Here is a 16820-nt window from a genome sequence, read left to right on the forward strand (position 1 = left end):
AGGAGAGAGATCCCCAAAATACCCAGTGGAGGGAAACGGTAGAGCATGAACTCAGGCACTAGTAGATTCCAAAGAATCCACATGATGGAGAGAAGCTGTGAGATGATACATTTCAACCACAGAAAAATCCATATGAAACCAGACTTCATTAGTTCTGGCATTCAGAGAATTATTTGTAGTTTAAATATTCATTGGTATTTAAATGTGTTAATTTCAATAAGCATTTGATATTTCCGTATATTGTGCCAAATTCATTCTTCATATAATGGTTTTAAAGCCAGAAGGAATGTATCCAGAAAGAATTGTTTAATTTACATAAACTACTCATTATAGCTCTTTTGATTTTTTTTAATTCGGTCAAAACGGGTTTGAAATTTTTGTTTGATTGAATTATATTGTATATTAAAATTTCAAATTATGCTGATTACAGTTCTGCTGCATTTGACAACTACCAAATAATTCCGCATTATAAAATAGAGCTTATTGTATAAAGCCGAAGGGCTAATTTCTCTGATGTGCTAAAGATCCCTCGCTTGGTGCAAGTCGAGCAGTGAAACGCCAGCAGAAGCATCTCCGGCCACTGAGCTCTCTGGGACATAAAACTCATCTATCCAGCTCCTGCTCCCAACCTCTGAGCCCATGGGACTAGTTCCAGTTAGTTCTTTCCTGGTATAAATTCCCTGTATATGTGGTATTACCTGGTGTTAACATTAGTGTTCGTGTTTCTGTGCCTTTTCAATTATTTCACGGCCAAGTGATTCTGCATAAAGGACACAGTGATAACTGGCATTCTTTGGTTTCCCTTTTATGCTGCATTTATGTTGAGCTTTGATGCAACCAGGAATCAACCCATTAGAAGCCCTGAACACAACCATTTGTTAGAAGTTGGAAAATCTATACGGAATAACGTATTTGACCTAATTTCCTAGAGCCAGTAGGAAAGCTTCCATAAATCCAGACCAGTATGAAGGTGGGCTTGGGCAAAACATGAAACTTGCTGCCATTTTGAGCATCTTGTTTGAATATGTGTGTTCAGGTTTTTCTGCCTTCCAAGTTTAGCCCTCTTTTGTAGAACAGGAGACCTTTTTTATATATAATGAATTGCAGTCTCCAATGAGTGTTACCATTGAGAGCTGAGGATTAAAATCATCCTTTGTTAAGGAATACACTTTTAAACATCAAAGCATTAGTTTATGAGCAGAGGCATGCTTTAATGTCCTATTACAGTATGTAGACCTGTTTCTTTTGATAATGAAGACATTGTGTCAACGGCACAGGCTGCCACATACAAAACGGATGCTGGCAGGTTATTGAAAAATTCAGCTTCTTGATGAAAGACTATCCTGCAGGCTAAGAGTACAGTGAAAAGACTCTCCATTCTGGTAGAATTATTAGAAATGAGAATATGACTGTAAGCACTATATTATGTTAATACTTACAAATAGCTTCATTTGCATAGCAGTTTAAGACACGATACCCAGATTTTCCTCATTGGTATGTAGTAGGCAACAGATTAAAAATAATGTAGTTCGTGAGTTTGAACTGTGTAAAAATCCATTCCATCTAAAAATGAGACTGATTTTAGATTCCTCATTTCAAAGATAACATTGGGCAAACAGAAGTGCGGGACAGGATTACCGATGTATTTTACCTTGTTAATGCAGCATCTGAGTTATCTGAACAATTATTTTGCAGCTGAGTAAAGGGCTGAATTCACAAACTATGCTGAACGTCTCGGCAAGGCCTTCATGCCACTGGGCATTGCTGAAGTCTGTCAGCAGAGAAAAAATTTCATCCTGAGGCCCAGATTCTAATAATATTCAATATTGAGACAACTGCTGCCTCCACAAATGCACATTTGGCACTTGTGAGGCCATTTGTGGAGACGTTCTTCAGTTTGCTAAAGAATATCAAGATCTGGCCCCAGTTACGAGCAAAAACATCAGTAAGTAGAGACACCTTACCAGTTTAATTGTATCTTGCAATGTGAATTACTACTGTAGGGAGGAAATAAGACTTTGAACTGTTTAACATGTGCATGTAAGGCGTTATGTGCTGCGTGAAATGCTCTTGTGCCATTCGAGCATGATTTGCCAACCTGTTTTCTGTACCAGTTAAAGACTCAGTCCGTGCACAGCAGAAAAATACCTAGAGAAAGATGTCTGCAATGCTTATTATTCACTGGTATTCCGAAATATGCTGAGAAGCCAGCAAGTCCGTTTTTGGAAAATCTCACCTATACTTAAATGGACCCTTACTGGAAAACTGCATAAATTCATGGAAAATTATTGACTCTTATTGCTGACAGTTTCTGGCTTAGAGGGATTCTGAGTTGCAAATTGTTGGAGGTTGTGGGAGAGTATCTGGGGAACGGAAACGCTGACTCTGATTTCATCCTTTCATAGAACAGAATTATAGAATCATTTCAGTTGGAAGAGACCCTCAGGATCATCGAGTCCAACCATAATGTAAGCTCACTCTAGCACTAAACTGTGTCCCTAAGAACCTTGTCTAAATGCTCTTTCCTGGGCATCCACTTGTGAGCACCATCAGAGACAAGACTGGGGGCTAAGCAGAACTTATCCAGCCATTTTTCATGACCTTGGAGAAAGTTGCTCAGATGCCCCTCAGAATTCCAGATGGACACTGGTGAAAAAGTGGTCTACAGAAGTCTATTTGGTGCTTTTGTTTCTTTTTGAACTTTTGTCAAAGTTTGTGATGTCTCCTGGTCTCTGACTCCAAATCTTGGGGCTCAAAATGCCACCTCAGACTCTCAGAACACTTGCATCCTCCCTTCCTTTTAGATGAAAGATAACATCACCCTCCTGATAGTGTTGCCCTTTTTTTTTTCTTCTTTTAACAGTTCCCCTTTTACATAAAATAACACAGGACTATGCAGAGATCCCTTCCTGTATATAACTATAGAACTCTAAATACTATCTAAATCACTAGGTTAAATTACTAGTAAAATTAATTTTAGAATTACCTTTTATTACACTGCAACTCTTAATTAACCACCAGGACCAGCAACATGATGTGAGTTTACCAAGTAGCAATCCTAAAGATAACAAAGATTAGACTGAAGACAAAAAGGAGGTAAGTATGGGGATAAAGAAGAAAAGACCTGAAAACACAAGATTAAAACAAGATGCAGAAACACAGGCAACAAATATTCTCTCAATTAGAACTGACCAAGGCTACACAACCATTTCAAAACACTCCATTAAATATCTGTTGTAGAAGAAAAAAGTGATTTAGCACACTTGGGCAGCCTCGTGTTTTAACTGTTAGAGTGTTTGAATCTTGCGGCCTCCAGCTGTGTCACAGGATTTTGTCACGGTTTCTTTTCCTTACAGACTATATCTCGGTTAATTCGCTAAAATGTGTAAGAGGAAATCAACATATTTTCAAAAGGTGATAAATCTGAGAAATATGACTTTTGGTCTGAGTTGCATAAAGCAACATTCAGACACTGGTTGCAGATTTTGTATTGATTGCTATTGGAAAATGACCGTTTCAAAGGCCAAGATAAAATGATGTGAAATGCTAGATGTTCTTTTAAGTTAAAAAAAAATATGTGTTCAACTTTCAGAAGTCCTGTAATAAGTAACAGATAAACTTTGTGATTATCTGAAAATCATGAATAGCTGTGAGCATATTCTTTACTGGTTGAATGAATTGCATTCCTGTTAAGAACCCTGAAGTTTACAGATCACATCTTGCTTCTTTACTGAAGAATTCAGAGTAAAGAGTAAACAGATGTAAATAGATCAAAATAAAACCAACCGTAATACTGTCAAAGGTGTAATTTCAGAAATATGGCATTGCTGGCACACGGTTGTTTCTGACAGCCTGGGAACACAGGGTAGCTCCCAACACTGCTTTTTTCCTTCTTTTCTGTCCATTCTCCTTTTCACCGCTCCCATCACCTTTTGGAATGCCACCAGCTTTGTTCTGGGGTAGCACCACAAATACTACTGAAACCAGAATAAACTGCAAGCAGTGGAGTTGGTGTTAGTGTAACACTGAGGAACCCCCGGGCAGACTTTGGGACGTCGTCTCTGCTGCTGGGTTTGTACACTCGCAATTGCAGGTGTGGTAATTTTCTCAGCCTGAAGAGGGCCAGAAATTCTGACAGATCCACAGAATATCAATTTGCAATATTTTGACAGGCTTTTAAAATTTCTTCCAGCTGGTGGGATGTTTCTTAGGGGAAAAAAAAAGCACCCAAGGAGTTAATGAAGAACCTGATTAGCTATAAAGCAATAGAGTTGCAGGTTGTTTTCTAGCATGGGCAACGCTCTGTCAGCAATATATCCTAAATAGTTTAAATATTCACTGTCTCTGTGAACAGACTGTAGTGCTCTTATTCAGTTTATTAATATATCTATGATGCTGTCATAGTGATGTTTCAGGTGACTCTTAAATCCTCAGTAAAATAAAGCAGGATAATTGTATCCCTTGGTTAATTTAAAGCCATGATATCCATTCTTAAGACTTTAGATAATCAGATATGCAAGCTGTGGGTTTGTATGTCCTATTGATTTAATATGCTTCTAATCAGTACATAAAGCTATAGGCCTGCAGTGTTAATTTTTCATATGCTTACAAAGTACCCTTTGATTTTCTGTCACGCGTTAATTACAGCGTTTTGCCATTAAATAGGAAGCTTTGTGTAAACTAATTACTAGGTAATCATTGTCTACCGCAAGCGTGCTGTTTGTACCTTTTATTTTATTCTAAAAATGCACAGATCTCGCAGTCTGGAACCACTATACCTTCCAGCCATTAGCTCTCACTAATTCATAGCATTATTGTGTTAAGATTGTAGGAGTTGTAATTGTTGTGGTATCAGTGCTGTTAATTACCGGAGTAAACAGTTGAAATGGTGCCAAGGTCTATTGTACAAGGCAGAGGAAAGGAGGTTTAAATGTTACTTCCACCATCTGGGGACTGGAGTAGAGGCAAATGCTGGAAAACAGCAGTGAGGCAATATCAGAACTTCAGCTCCAGGGTTTGAGGCCATATGGATCCTGAATATTTTGAATCAATTGAATTTAAGTGCCAGTTTGCCGCAATAACAGCGTGGAAGGAGAGGATAAAGCAAGAGCACTAAAGAAATCTGAAATCCGTTAATGTTATTGCAGCCAATAAAATGCCTGCTTGGATTATTTTAAAAATGTTTGTTTTGCTAAAATCCAAAAAGTAGCACAGAGGCAACTCTACGAATGAAAGAAGTTTAGCCGTGTGGTGTTTGTGAAACGCAATGCAGGTTTTGTCTGACAATTCCTTTAGCGCTGCCGCTCCGCAATTTAGACAAAATTCCTGGGAAGTGACGGGGATTATCTATATGATGTCTTTTCTCTTTTTGAAATCAGATTTTTGGAATTCATTAGAATCCTTTCTCTAGAGATATGAGCCAGAAAGGAGGGCAAGTGAACAAAAGCAAACAAAATTTACAGAGATTGTAACAGAGAAAAATAAAATCATTAGAAAAATGTTATTAATCTGAGGGCATCTGTACTATCTATGCATTTGCAGAGATCTCATTCAAATATAGACAAGTCTCATTCAAATATTACTTATTTTGTATGAGGATTAACATCCCAGTGTCCTGAATTTACAAATGCCGCGTTTGAAATAAACGTGAGTTTTTTAACAAGAGATTTTTTTGAAGATTATGATAATTATGTTACATTTTCTTTGCTCCGAAGGTAGTTGCAGGGAACCTTGAAAGACGAGTGCTGCAGCCCTGCAAAGGACATGCTTTTATGCATAAAATAGCAATGCAGGATTTTTTTGATTGAAAAAGCAAACCATTTAATAAATTTATCCTAACCTCAAACTAACATGCTGTGCATAGACACGCAAAATTATTTGAGAAGCTCACAGAGATTCAAAATCCTCTTTCTGTCTGTTTTTTGGTAGCACAGGCTGCAGCAATTCTATATTCTCCGCGTATATTGTTTTCTGAGACAAAAAGGGATCTGGCAGCATATTGCCGTTGCCCGTTTAGGAGTGTTCGGAGGAAATAGAAAGGATCTCTTTCTAAACAATCCTGGTTTATTTATTTTTTATTGGTCTGTTAGCAGATGTTGAAGGAGTTGGGGGCACAATGTAAACACGCGCTTCTCAATGGAGGAATGGCAAATAGCAAAGTCTACAATGGAACAGGCAATTGAGGGGGGGGTGGATTAGGCCAGTGGGGTTTTTTTTTTGCTTTTTGTGTGTGTGTGTGTACGTAGTTGGATTTAGAATTAAAATAAGTGCTTGATCTTTATATATTGAAATCCTCAGCGTGCGGAGTGCCAGCATGAGCCCGAAGAGAAAACCGTGGCCCCATGTGGTGTGAAAAAAAGGAACAGCAGTTTAAGTGCTGGAAAGTTGAAAGAGAACTAACCTCCTTGTTCTTGTCGTCAGGGAAAGTGGCTGTTTTGTGCTCTTGTATTGAAGCATAGCATATGTGCCTCGCTTTGACAAAAAGCCTCTTGAGTCGAAGCAACCCCGGTCCTGTGTGCTGATCCACGGCGAAGGCCGTGATAATGAGGGACGGGCTCTCAGGAAGCAGCGAGTAGATAATACGGCATAAGTGGAGAATTCTGCGCGCTGTTTTTTGCCATCCTGCTTAATGCAAGGCGCAGCCCCGGTGAATCGCTTGCCATCCAGCTGAAATGGGCCATTAGCTATCGGGGAAAATTGTCTTTGCTACTTTCAGCAGATGGAGCAAATATTTTACAAAGCAATTTTACATACAAAAAACATTTGTGTTACTTGGTAATGATGGCTGTTTTACATGATGTTACCTTCTATCAGAACATACTTTTCCAGCTCGTGGAAGCAAAATTGGCACTTTTTAATTTTAAAATTTGCAGTTAACAATTAAATGCCTGGGCTTTAAATCAGGATGCAAACTTTGAGCAGATAGGGTATTCACAGTGTATCGCTTCCAAAAACATTTCCATTTTTATAAACATCTCAAATGGTTTTGTTCAGTGCAGTAGATTGTGGTTCTGGCCAGCATGTACCTGTCTGAATTAGAAAAAAATGTTAAATTGGTTTAATTTTCAAAATAGGAAATAATGATGGTTATTTGGAGAGTCACTGGCCTCTTCCAATATAACCGCGTTTGCTGGCGATGCTGAGACCATCAGAATAAGCCGCACTGGACCAATTCATGCCAAGGCAGCTGGAATAAGTTATCGGAGCTCCACTGATCGCAGTGTAAAGGATACACGGTATAAATGGTATGAATTGTCATAGTGCCATTAAAGTGGCATAAATTGCCTCAGCTTCATTGACTTGAGCAGAGCTGTGGCAGTTTGTATTGCTGAGGATCTCTCTGCTGATTTTATTCTTCTCTGGCCCAGGCAGCTTTACTTATTTGGAGTTACTTTCTTCACTCTATTTGCTTGCAAGGTCTAAATAATTGCCTTTCAGTCTGATTTTTAGCTAAAAAGCCCTAAGTCTTTCTCACGCATTCTGCTCCGCAGCCTCTTTCTGTCCCCAGGTCTTTCTTCCTATTTCTAAGTCTACTTCTTCTTTCTATCTATTTACTTATCTTCTCAACAGGCTTTTCTGTGACTGATGTCTCAAGTAGATTTCCTACCAATGCCTTCAACATGTGCCACGTTTGGTCCTAATTTTTTATTGCAACTGCCATTCTAAGAAAGCCTTTCAAAATTCAGCTTGCAGAAGGGTAAGGAATTATTTTATCCTTGGGGAAAAAAAGGTGTAATATTTATTCATTGTTATAAAAAGGTGCAAAGCAGATTTGGATAGATTGAAAGATTTCTCCATGACGTAACCAGTACTTGGGCTGCTCCTTTTTTACTGGTGCTAAGAAACATCAGGTGAAAGATTTCAACAAATGCTCTCTTTCCATTGAGCCTATGATTCTGAATTGGTTTGGGCCACATCAAGAGATAAAACATTGGTAAACTCTGCTGGAGATACCGTCCAATTTAAATTAAATTAGCCTACCAAGCACTGCTCCTTTTAAAAGGTTTGACTTCATGAGCGAATGTTAGATCTGGGCTTGAATTTGCCTACTAAAACTCCCTATAATCAGGATTATTGCCTTTTTAGAGCTTAGAGTTGCAAAAAAACCCCTTTAACTAGAATCCCAGGTGCTGCTCTTTAAAAAGTGGTTGCCTGACTCCCTTCCATGAACACCTTGATTATCATGGCATTAAGTGTTACATACACATTTGGTTTGATCTCAAGAACATTTTTCAGATTTTCTTGGGTTAGTTATTAGTACCACAGTCTTGCCTGTCTAACATCCATCATATGGACAGCAAGTACCAGCACACAAAGTTACTATATGTGTAGATGAGGTGAATGGAGAACTTGTGTCTTACCAACGGCCTCTTTGTGAGCCAGGTAGCTGTGCCCTTCGGTACATGGTAAAGTTTGAAAGTTCTGCTCTATTTTGCAGCCACTTTATGGAGCTTTCTTTCATAGCCATGTGTGAGCCTTGAAAACAACTCTGTCCAAGGAGAGGTCTGGTGCTCAAGACTCAGGTGCCAAGTCTTTCTTCTGCTCTGTGTCAGGGCAGGCTTCTGTCAAGCTGGGGCTCTTGTGCAGGTAAACCAGGGTTGTTATTTCCAAAACCTGGTATAAAAATTTACAAAGGGATCTCAAATGTGAAGGGGCTGGAGCACAAGTGTGATGGGAGCGGCTGAGGGACCTGGGGGGTTCAGCCTGGAGAACAGGAGCTGAGGGGAGACCTTCTGATCTCTGAACTGCCTGAAAGGAGCTTGGAGCCAGGGGGGGTCGGGCTCTGCTCCCCAGGAACAAGCGCCAGGACCAGAGGAAACGGCCTCAAGTTGTGCCAGGGGAGGCTGGGGTTGGATCTTGGGAACCATTTCCTGCCCACAGGGCTGTCGGGCATTGGAACAGGCTGCCCAGGGCAGTGGTGGAGTCACCATCCCTGGAGGGGTTGAACAGACGTGGAGATGAGGTTCTCAGGGACATGGGGTAGTGCCAGGGGTAGGGTAACAGTTGGACTCGAAGATCTTGGGGGGGCTTTTCCAACCAAAATGATTCTAAATATCTTGACAGTGCTCTTAGTCATATGGTTTTGTTTTAGGTAGTCCTGTGAGGAACAGGGAGTTAGACTTTTGGTGATCCTTATGGGTCCCTTCCAACTTGAGACATTCTAGGACTCTGTGATTCTGTTTTAAGGACACACAGCCGTCCCCAGCACTTCTCCATGGAGCTGGCACAGCTGCCCTCAACTCCCATGGAAATTTTACCCCAGTTCACATGCCTGTAGTTTATTTTTTACTGATACGAGCTTGGTCACAGCACTCTCAAATGCTTCCATGCATCCAGCTGGGATTATTAGTTTTTTCCCCAGTAATTTATCAAAAGCTTTCAGGCAACCATTGCAGACTTCTTCTGTTTGTTGGGTTTTTTTTTAATGTTTCTGTTTAAATTGCACAATACCCAAAGTGATGAGATCTCAGGGATGAGACTCGGTGTGACAGAGGTATTGCTGAACACGCTCAGAGGCGCAAACCGATTTGTAAGTCAGCAACTCGGTGACATCTGTCGTGGCTCACATCGTCTTTCCAAAGCTGCGTTGATTTTCACCATGCAATGAATCACCTAGTCTCGTGACTTCTTGCCTTAGCAATATTTCAACGCAAATACAAATCAAGACAAGGCCAAGTGATACTTGCTCCCTGCTCTGTTGTTCTGGTCAGCTGAGACAGCCAAAACCTGAATTCCTCCTTAGAGGTTTTAAGGAAATGAGCAGTGCAAGACCCGAATCTGGTAAATTCTGAACTTGGATCTCACGGGCTTTGTGGTCCTTTGTTTTTGCCATAAAGTTAAGGTCATGATGCTTATGGTATACTGGCTAAAACTATTTTGTAGTATCTTTTCTCCTTGTATATGACAGGAGCCTACATACCCCAGATCGGCATCATTATCTAAGCACCTCAATATTTTGAAGGCATTTTTTCTCTCAATTCCATGTGTGGTAGGGACAGCAATTGTCCCCCTTTCAAGGCCAGATGCTGTGGCACAGCCAGAAAGTCCCTTCCCTGAAGTCTCAGGCAGACTGTGTTCAGGAACAAGGTATATCTAGGGCTCCTACATGCAAAGTTGATTCCCTGGTCATTGGCCCATCCTCCTCATTCTGGCAGATAAATCACAGTAAGCTGATTTTGAATTTGTATTTTTGGTTACGTCACATTGTGCGCTGCATGACAAAGCCCATCTCTTCAAGTTCACTGGTCTGGAAAAATAGATATATTTTTTTTCTCCTATTGTTAGATTTTAGCCATAAGGTTTTATCATTCCTCCAAAGCCCAAGATGATATGAATGTGGCTTAGGACATTGCCAGGATCAGAGGATGATTGGTCATCTCCTGAAGTTTGGGATGCTGAAGAGAGAGGATGTAAAACAGAAGCAAAGAGACCCAGGGGAAGGAGCGAATGCTTCTGAAGCAGCAAGAAAAGGAGCCTGAAGCAAGAGAGTCGGGGTCCTTGCACTTTATATGCTTCTGTAGCTCTGGGACGTTTCTGAACAGTAAAAGCAATGCAGTTTCTGTATTTAATGGGTTTGTTTTGTGTGATAACATAGTAAAGAATCTGAAACTCAGAAAAAGCTGATTTATCTCCTATAGTATGAATCATCAGATTCGACCAGAGGCACAAATACACTTGTGAATTTTGGTTAGATTGGAGAGTATAAAAGGATATCTCCTGCTTCAGAAACACTTTGAGTTGATCATTCTTCCTAGTTTTTTGTTTTGTTTTAAACTAACTAAAAGGTGTTTGGTTTGATGTAAGAGCTTAAACATAGAATCAGTAAAACTATTTCTGGCCTATGTGACAATTTCAATAGGTGGCAGCTTCAAAATACAAACAATGTAGAAGTTATTGACTGCTGGTATTGATCCCCAAGCAGTTACCATGTGCTTAGCATTTTCAGTTGCCAGATCAAATTATTGATATAAATTATCATGAAATAGATGCCGTACTGAAGGGGGGTATGTCTTTCAGAGGACAGCTTCCAATAGGAGGGAGGAGTAGGAAGTAGAAAAATTAAAAAAGGCTTCCTGACTGTGGGTAAACAGTAACCACATTTTTTTTGCCCTTTTTTTTTTTTTTTTTTTGCCTGTTGGAGGCCTGGTTTTTAATCACCCCACAAGCAGTTTTCATTTCTGTAGTAAAATTGCTTGTGGTTCTATTTAATTTGTTTCTGCAGGAGCCAGCTTTGGTGAAGATCTCCCAGGAGCTGCCGGGCCTTTTAGCACAGCACGTACAGCCAGTCAATGAGAAACGATTCCCTACATGGGAAAAATTCCTCCAAACATTTCTTAGTCAAGGTAAATAAGACTGCAAAGTCGCTGTTAAGTGTTATAAGGAGTAATTATACCATATTGTATGCCATATTCTTGTTAATCTTGGGCCCATTTAAATATTTATCTCCTATTATTTCTCCATGATGCTTCAAATGTTCATTTACAAATGAATTATAGGCAAGTGTTCTATCATTCATATGTCCTATCCAAGCATTTAACCTATATTAATCCTGGATTATGTGATTCTGAATCACTAAGCACCAACTCTTTAATCCTGGGTACTGGAGGCCCTCACCCTTTGCAAAGGGCTTCAGGGAACGCTGGCATGTGAGTTTGCACATAGGTAGATGTGAGAATATTTCAGCTTTTGTAGGTGCTGGTGAGCAAACACCTGCCAGACTCCCGTTTCTCTCCCATACAACCTGGAAGGGAACGATATGTGAACTCTGGATGCTCTGTACATACATTGCATGAAGTGAAATGTGCTCATAATCTTTAACTGACCTGGAGAAGACCTGAGCTTTTCTCCCCAGTTTTTGCCTTCCAGGCAGGCAGTGTCACCACTGAGGACCCGTAACGTGGTGTCACATTGTCCCTTACGGTGACCAGCACAGACTCTCGTCAGCCCATGGCCCTGCTCTTGCCCTCCAACCAAAATTCCAGTCTGATAGCTGGAGAGTTTTTATTTGCGTGGTGCCGAGCCCTCAGCTGGGCTTCCGGCGTTAAACCCTCCCGTGGCACCTTCGGATGGAAGGGGGCCAGTGCCCAACTGGCCCAGAGCTCAGAACAGCCCAGGTCTGTCTGGGAGAGGCAGTGCAGATAAAACCCTTCTCTGATCGCTGGAAAATCAGCACATCTGGGAGCGGGCTTCACACAGACATGTTAACGCCCTATATTTGTATGGCAAATTTTGGACCGAAAAGATGCAGTGTTTGTGGTTCAGTAGTAAATTTCTGTGCTGATTCTGCCCTACCAATGTTTTGTATTATATGTAATGGATATATACATTTCATATACGTCTTTATCTGTGAAAGAGATGATGATTCAAAGCTTTTGAAAAATAATGCCAGTTAACATATATAAAACCAATTTATGTGACATATTAGTTTATCCTAACTGAGTTCTGGCATTATATGCAGTAAAAAGGCAAATCCAGAGTGACAAGCAGTTTTCTTTGTGATTTCCCAGTGGGAAACCGTGCTAGAAGTTGTTGTGTACAAACCTTCCCACCTACACACCAAGTTTCTCATGTGGATGAATATAGTTCGGAACTGCTTGCAAAGCCTCTGCAGCTCAAAAGCCACTAGTTGAACTGTGCAGTGCTATAACAAATGAGATATTTCATTCTCTTCTAGGAGATTCCTGGGTTCTAGCTGCACTGCTCCCTTCACGCTTATTTACTCACTGTATCTCCGTAACGGCCCTCCCTGCAACGGCTGAGCACAATGGGAGCGGGATGGTTTCATTCTGTGCACTCTGAAGAGCATCACATGTGAATTTGATTACCAGCTTCACAGCTAATTCATTTCTTGCTAGGTGGTGTGATAGAAGCCTTCCCGTGTGCAGAAAAAGTCACAAACCTGACAGTGGATATGCTGATAGAGCCAACAGGCAAGATAGAAATCGTGTCCTCCGGAGAGCAGCTCCATGCTGATGGTCCTTTGCGATCATCTGGCACCACCATTCCGCAGTCTTCTGTTGATCCGGCAGTTCTCAGTTCCCTCTGCTTAAAAATTGGAGAAACCTGTAAATCGAAAGGAGTGCTTGGTTACTTCTCCGTTGACTTTGTGACTTTCGTCCATCCACAAACTATGGAGCAGCAGGTGAGTGGGGCAGCTATGTTACTTCACACTGTCGCCCTGAGATCAAGAAATATCTGCTTGCTCTGTTGAACAAGCTTTATTTCTAAGTGGTGAGAAGTGGAGGGAGGTAGAGCACATGGTTATTTTAACAATAGCATAAAAATTAGGCCAGACCTGAGGAACCTTTTTCCATCAGCCTGAGGAGAAACAAACCAACACAGCCTGGAGGGCTGCTTTCAGAGCTGGGTGAATAAGAAAATCATATTTTAACTTCTTCTAATGACTTTTCTTTCCCTAAAATAAGTGCATTCTGTATTAAGCTGGTAATTACAGATGATGATCTTATGGCTAAGATGATTAGATTATTTTAATTTCAAAATGTTCTGAATCTCTTGTATTTTGCTCTGTAAAAATAATTACAGGGATTATTGTACTCTTTTGAGTAAGCCAGTGTCTGTAAGAATGCAGATATGAGGTTTGAGGATGAATCTAAGGAAGAGGCAATATTGACAATTTCTCATAGCAAATAGGATGGTAGTGATGAACAATTTGGTTTAATCATAATGGCTAATTGAAGCAGAGGGAGATAATGGAAAGCAGTCAAGTTCCGCCTCAAGAAGTGCCAGCCCTGGGTCAGGAATTACCGTCTCTTGGCTGGTACAGAACAGCTGACTGTGGGATATCAGTTTGTTGGGAAGGAAAAGGAAAAAATGCTCACCCAAACTACTTTTGCTCTCCAGTTGGCTTTTAGAATGTCTGAGAAGCAGAATTTACTGCAAGAAAGTAGAGGCAATCTCACACCGGCTGCAAGATTATCCCCCAAAATCAAAATACAGACAGAGGTCACTGTGTGACACGTGACAGTGTGTGTGGTTAAAGGTATCGCTGCGGAGATTGAAATAACCTTTGTTTCCCAGCTGCAGGGGCCTGGGAGCATCTACAGCATCTCAGTTGAGGGGCAGTAACTTCTTAAAATGTGCTCACACGATAGCTCGAGCTCTTTATCTCTAGCACAAATGTTCCTGTGGAATTCCCTCTGTGGATCCTCATCCTAACGAGTCTTCCCCGTGGGCTGCACAGGCTGAGTGGTTTTAGCAGAGCCCTTTTGGTTTCTCAAAGCTCTGAGGTGTCCTGCATGGCTGGTATCAAGAGTAGTTTGACGAGAGCGTCTGTCAGTAAATTGTATTTCCTCCAGTCCTGAAAACATCGCTCTGTGGGCACATTAAAGGCAGAGGTCAGGGGAGTCTCGGCTGAAAAATAAGCATTTAAAATGATGATGTTCCAAGGTTAACACCTTGAATTATCTAGAAAGGCAAATGTTACTAGGAAGCCAGTGCAGTTCTGGAGTGCTGAAGCACGGTGTGACTTACAGCAGGCATAACTGAGCAAAATGGAACTAAATAAACACTTTCCCATGGAATCCTGCCCAGGAGAGTCCTTTCCGTAGATGAGTTACAGTGTCTTTTTAAAAGGTAAAATCAGAACCACTCTAGTGACCCTAGTCCTCCCTGCCAGAGTTTATAAAACCTCATAGTCAGCTCTATCAGACCTTTTGACAACACAAAAAATAATGTAATAACTCAGGAGAGCAGAAGGGTTTTGACTCCAGCATCTGCTGCTGCCTGGGCTGGCTGGCGGGGCCACGAGGGCGGCCACTGTCCCTCATGCACAATGGAACATTCAGATCTGGTAAGTGACAGAGAATCTTGTCCCAACACACGCTGCTCTCAGAGCCAAGGAACAAATAGGTAAGATAATAGATTTAAAGAAACAATTTAATCCCTGGCAGAAATTTTGATGATCAGCCTTGATCATAGTTTGTAACAAAATATTAATCTCCCATGTTTCTATGCTAGATGAACCTGGCATTTGTTCCATTCATAAAATCAGATTTGTTTGTCACAACATAATCTATTTAATTCTTTCACCACTCAGATACCGTCAAAACCAACTGAAGGGCATTATTGAATACTGTATTCTGATTAAAATTAAAAATATTTCTGTGAGCTCAAGAGCAGTGAAGCCAGGCTTCCCACAGACCTGTGCCTTGACGGCAAATCCCACACGTTCTCCAGCTGGACTCCCCCTGCAGCCTTTCCCACTGGACGGTCTCTTTCCTCTGTCCACTTACTTACATGGGAATCTCATGGGAGTTAAATGGATTTGATGATTTTACCTTCTTCCAAATCTGGTCGATATTGGCCAAGGATTGGCCAAGGATTGAATATTATGACAGGTGTACAAACCTAAAGCATAATGCCAGACTGAAATAAAACAAAATGAAGTAAAATCAAGGTGAAGAAACTCAGCTTTCAGTGTTCTGGTAGTAGCCTTGTGTTTGAAGAGTAAAGAAAATGAAATCATTTCTAAAGAACATAAAATCCTTATTTTTAGTGATGATTAGTATTGTTGAGCTTACTGAGTACAATTATACAAAGTCAAAAACAGCCTATGGATACAGATGCTTATTCATTATTTCAGCATCAAATCTCAATTATTTCTTGTATTTTCAGTGCATCTCCTTGTTTGTTTGCTTTGTTTTTTCTGTTTTGATGTTTTCTTCTACATCTTCAATTAGGAGGCTTAAAAAAATGTTTTCCTGTCAAAGGGACCATATCTGCATTTAAATGAAGGGGCTGTGTGGTGTGGGTGGACTTTGAGAGACAGGGTGGCCGTATGTGCTCAAATCCCTCTGGGTGTCCAAACATCACGGCTTGTACGGCGTGAGGCAACGCTGTAGACACAGGGCTTGTATTTAAAACCAGAGTTAGCATATGGGATCTATTGGCCAAAGCTGGCTCTTGGCGGTGCTGTGATCACAGTATTCCATTGTACGCTCAGAAAAGGCTTAAAATCAGACTTTTGGTAACTGATACCGCTGTAGGATGACTGTGGTAAACCAGAGAATCAGAATAATATTAGCTTTGAAATACAGATCACGGTTACATTTGACTCCCCAAAAAAGTATTTATGCAGGTATTGTAATTAGAACCGCAGATAAGCCACATTGGACAACTTCCATATGAAGGTGCTTTAAAAGGATTAAGAGATGACATTCTTACCCACTGAAGTCATGGGAGTTGTGCCAATTGCTTCGCTCAAGCCAGTTCACCAAAATGCAGAAATGCTTCTTTGATTATAAAAGTTGTGACATTTCCTGGCATGAGCAAGGCTGTATTAAATCAGTTGATGTTTATTGTGGCCTCTTGTTATTCCTGTCTCTTCTGTCTTGGTTTTCTTCCGTTGTTTCCAATTGATTCTACCTGAATATTTCCTGTGTTTGTCAGCATGTACCACAACTTTAACATTATTTAAGCACAGGTTTTAAAATTTAACTAGATGTAGAGGCAATTAATGATGCCATCTGTCTTATGAGAGAGAGCTTACATAAAAGATTGTGCTCCTGAAAGCACCATTTTTTTGGGCAAACAAGAAATCCTATTAGACTCACAGAACATTTGCTCACTAAATTCAGAAGTGCCCACTTTAATGCAGTAGCTGAAAGGCTCAGATACATTTCCTGGAAGAATGGTACATTTGGGCATTATTTCAAAATTATATTTTACAGAAAATATCAACTGATACATGATATTTTCTGTAAAACTAAAAATTAAATATATCATTGAACATCTGTTATCAATACAGCCTGAGTACTTAAATACTTTAAAATCCCTGAAACCTTCATAAAGTTACATGCGAG

The 16820-nt window shown here is 40.5% G+C and overlaps 1 protein-coding gene across 1 annotated transcript in view; it reads left to right on the forward strand.

Moving 5' to 3' along the window:
- IQCH (IQ motif containing H) overlaps positions 1-16820 on the forward strand; it is a 66897-nt gene that overhangs the window by 35610 nt on the left and 14467 nt on the right. Inside the window, 2 exon segments of the mRNA XM_082060981.1 lie at positions 11222-11342; positions 12855-13141. Of these exon segments, the coding sequence (XP_081917107.1) occupies positions 11222-11342; positions 12855-13141 (408 nt within the window).

The sequence above is a fragment of the Streptopelia decaocto genome (genome assembly GCF_964273445.1).
Source record: "Streptopelia decaocto genome assembly, chromosome: 9".
Classification (NCBI taxonomy): Eukaryota; Metazoa; Chordata; class Aves; order Columbiformes; family Columbidae; genus Streptopelia; species Streptopelia decaocto.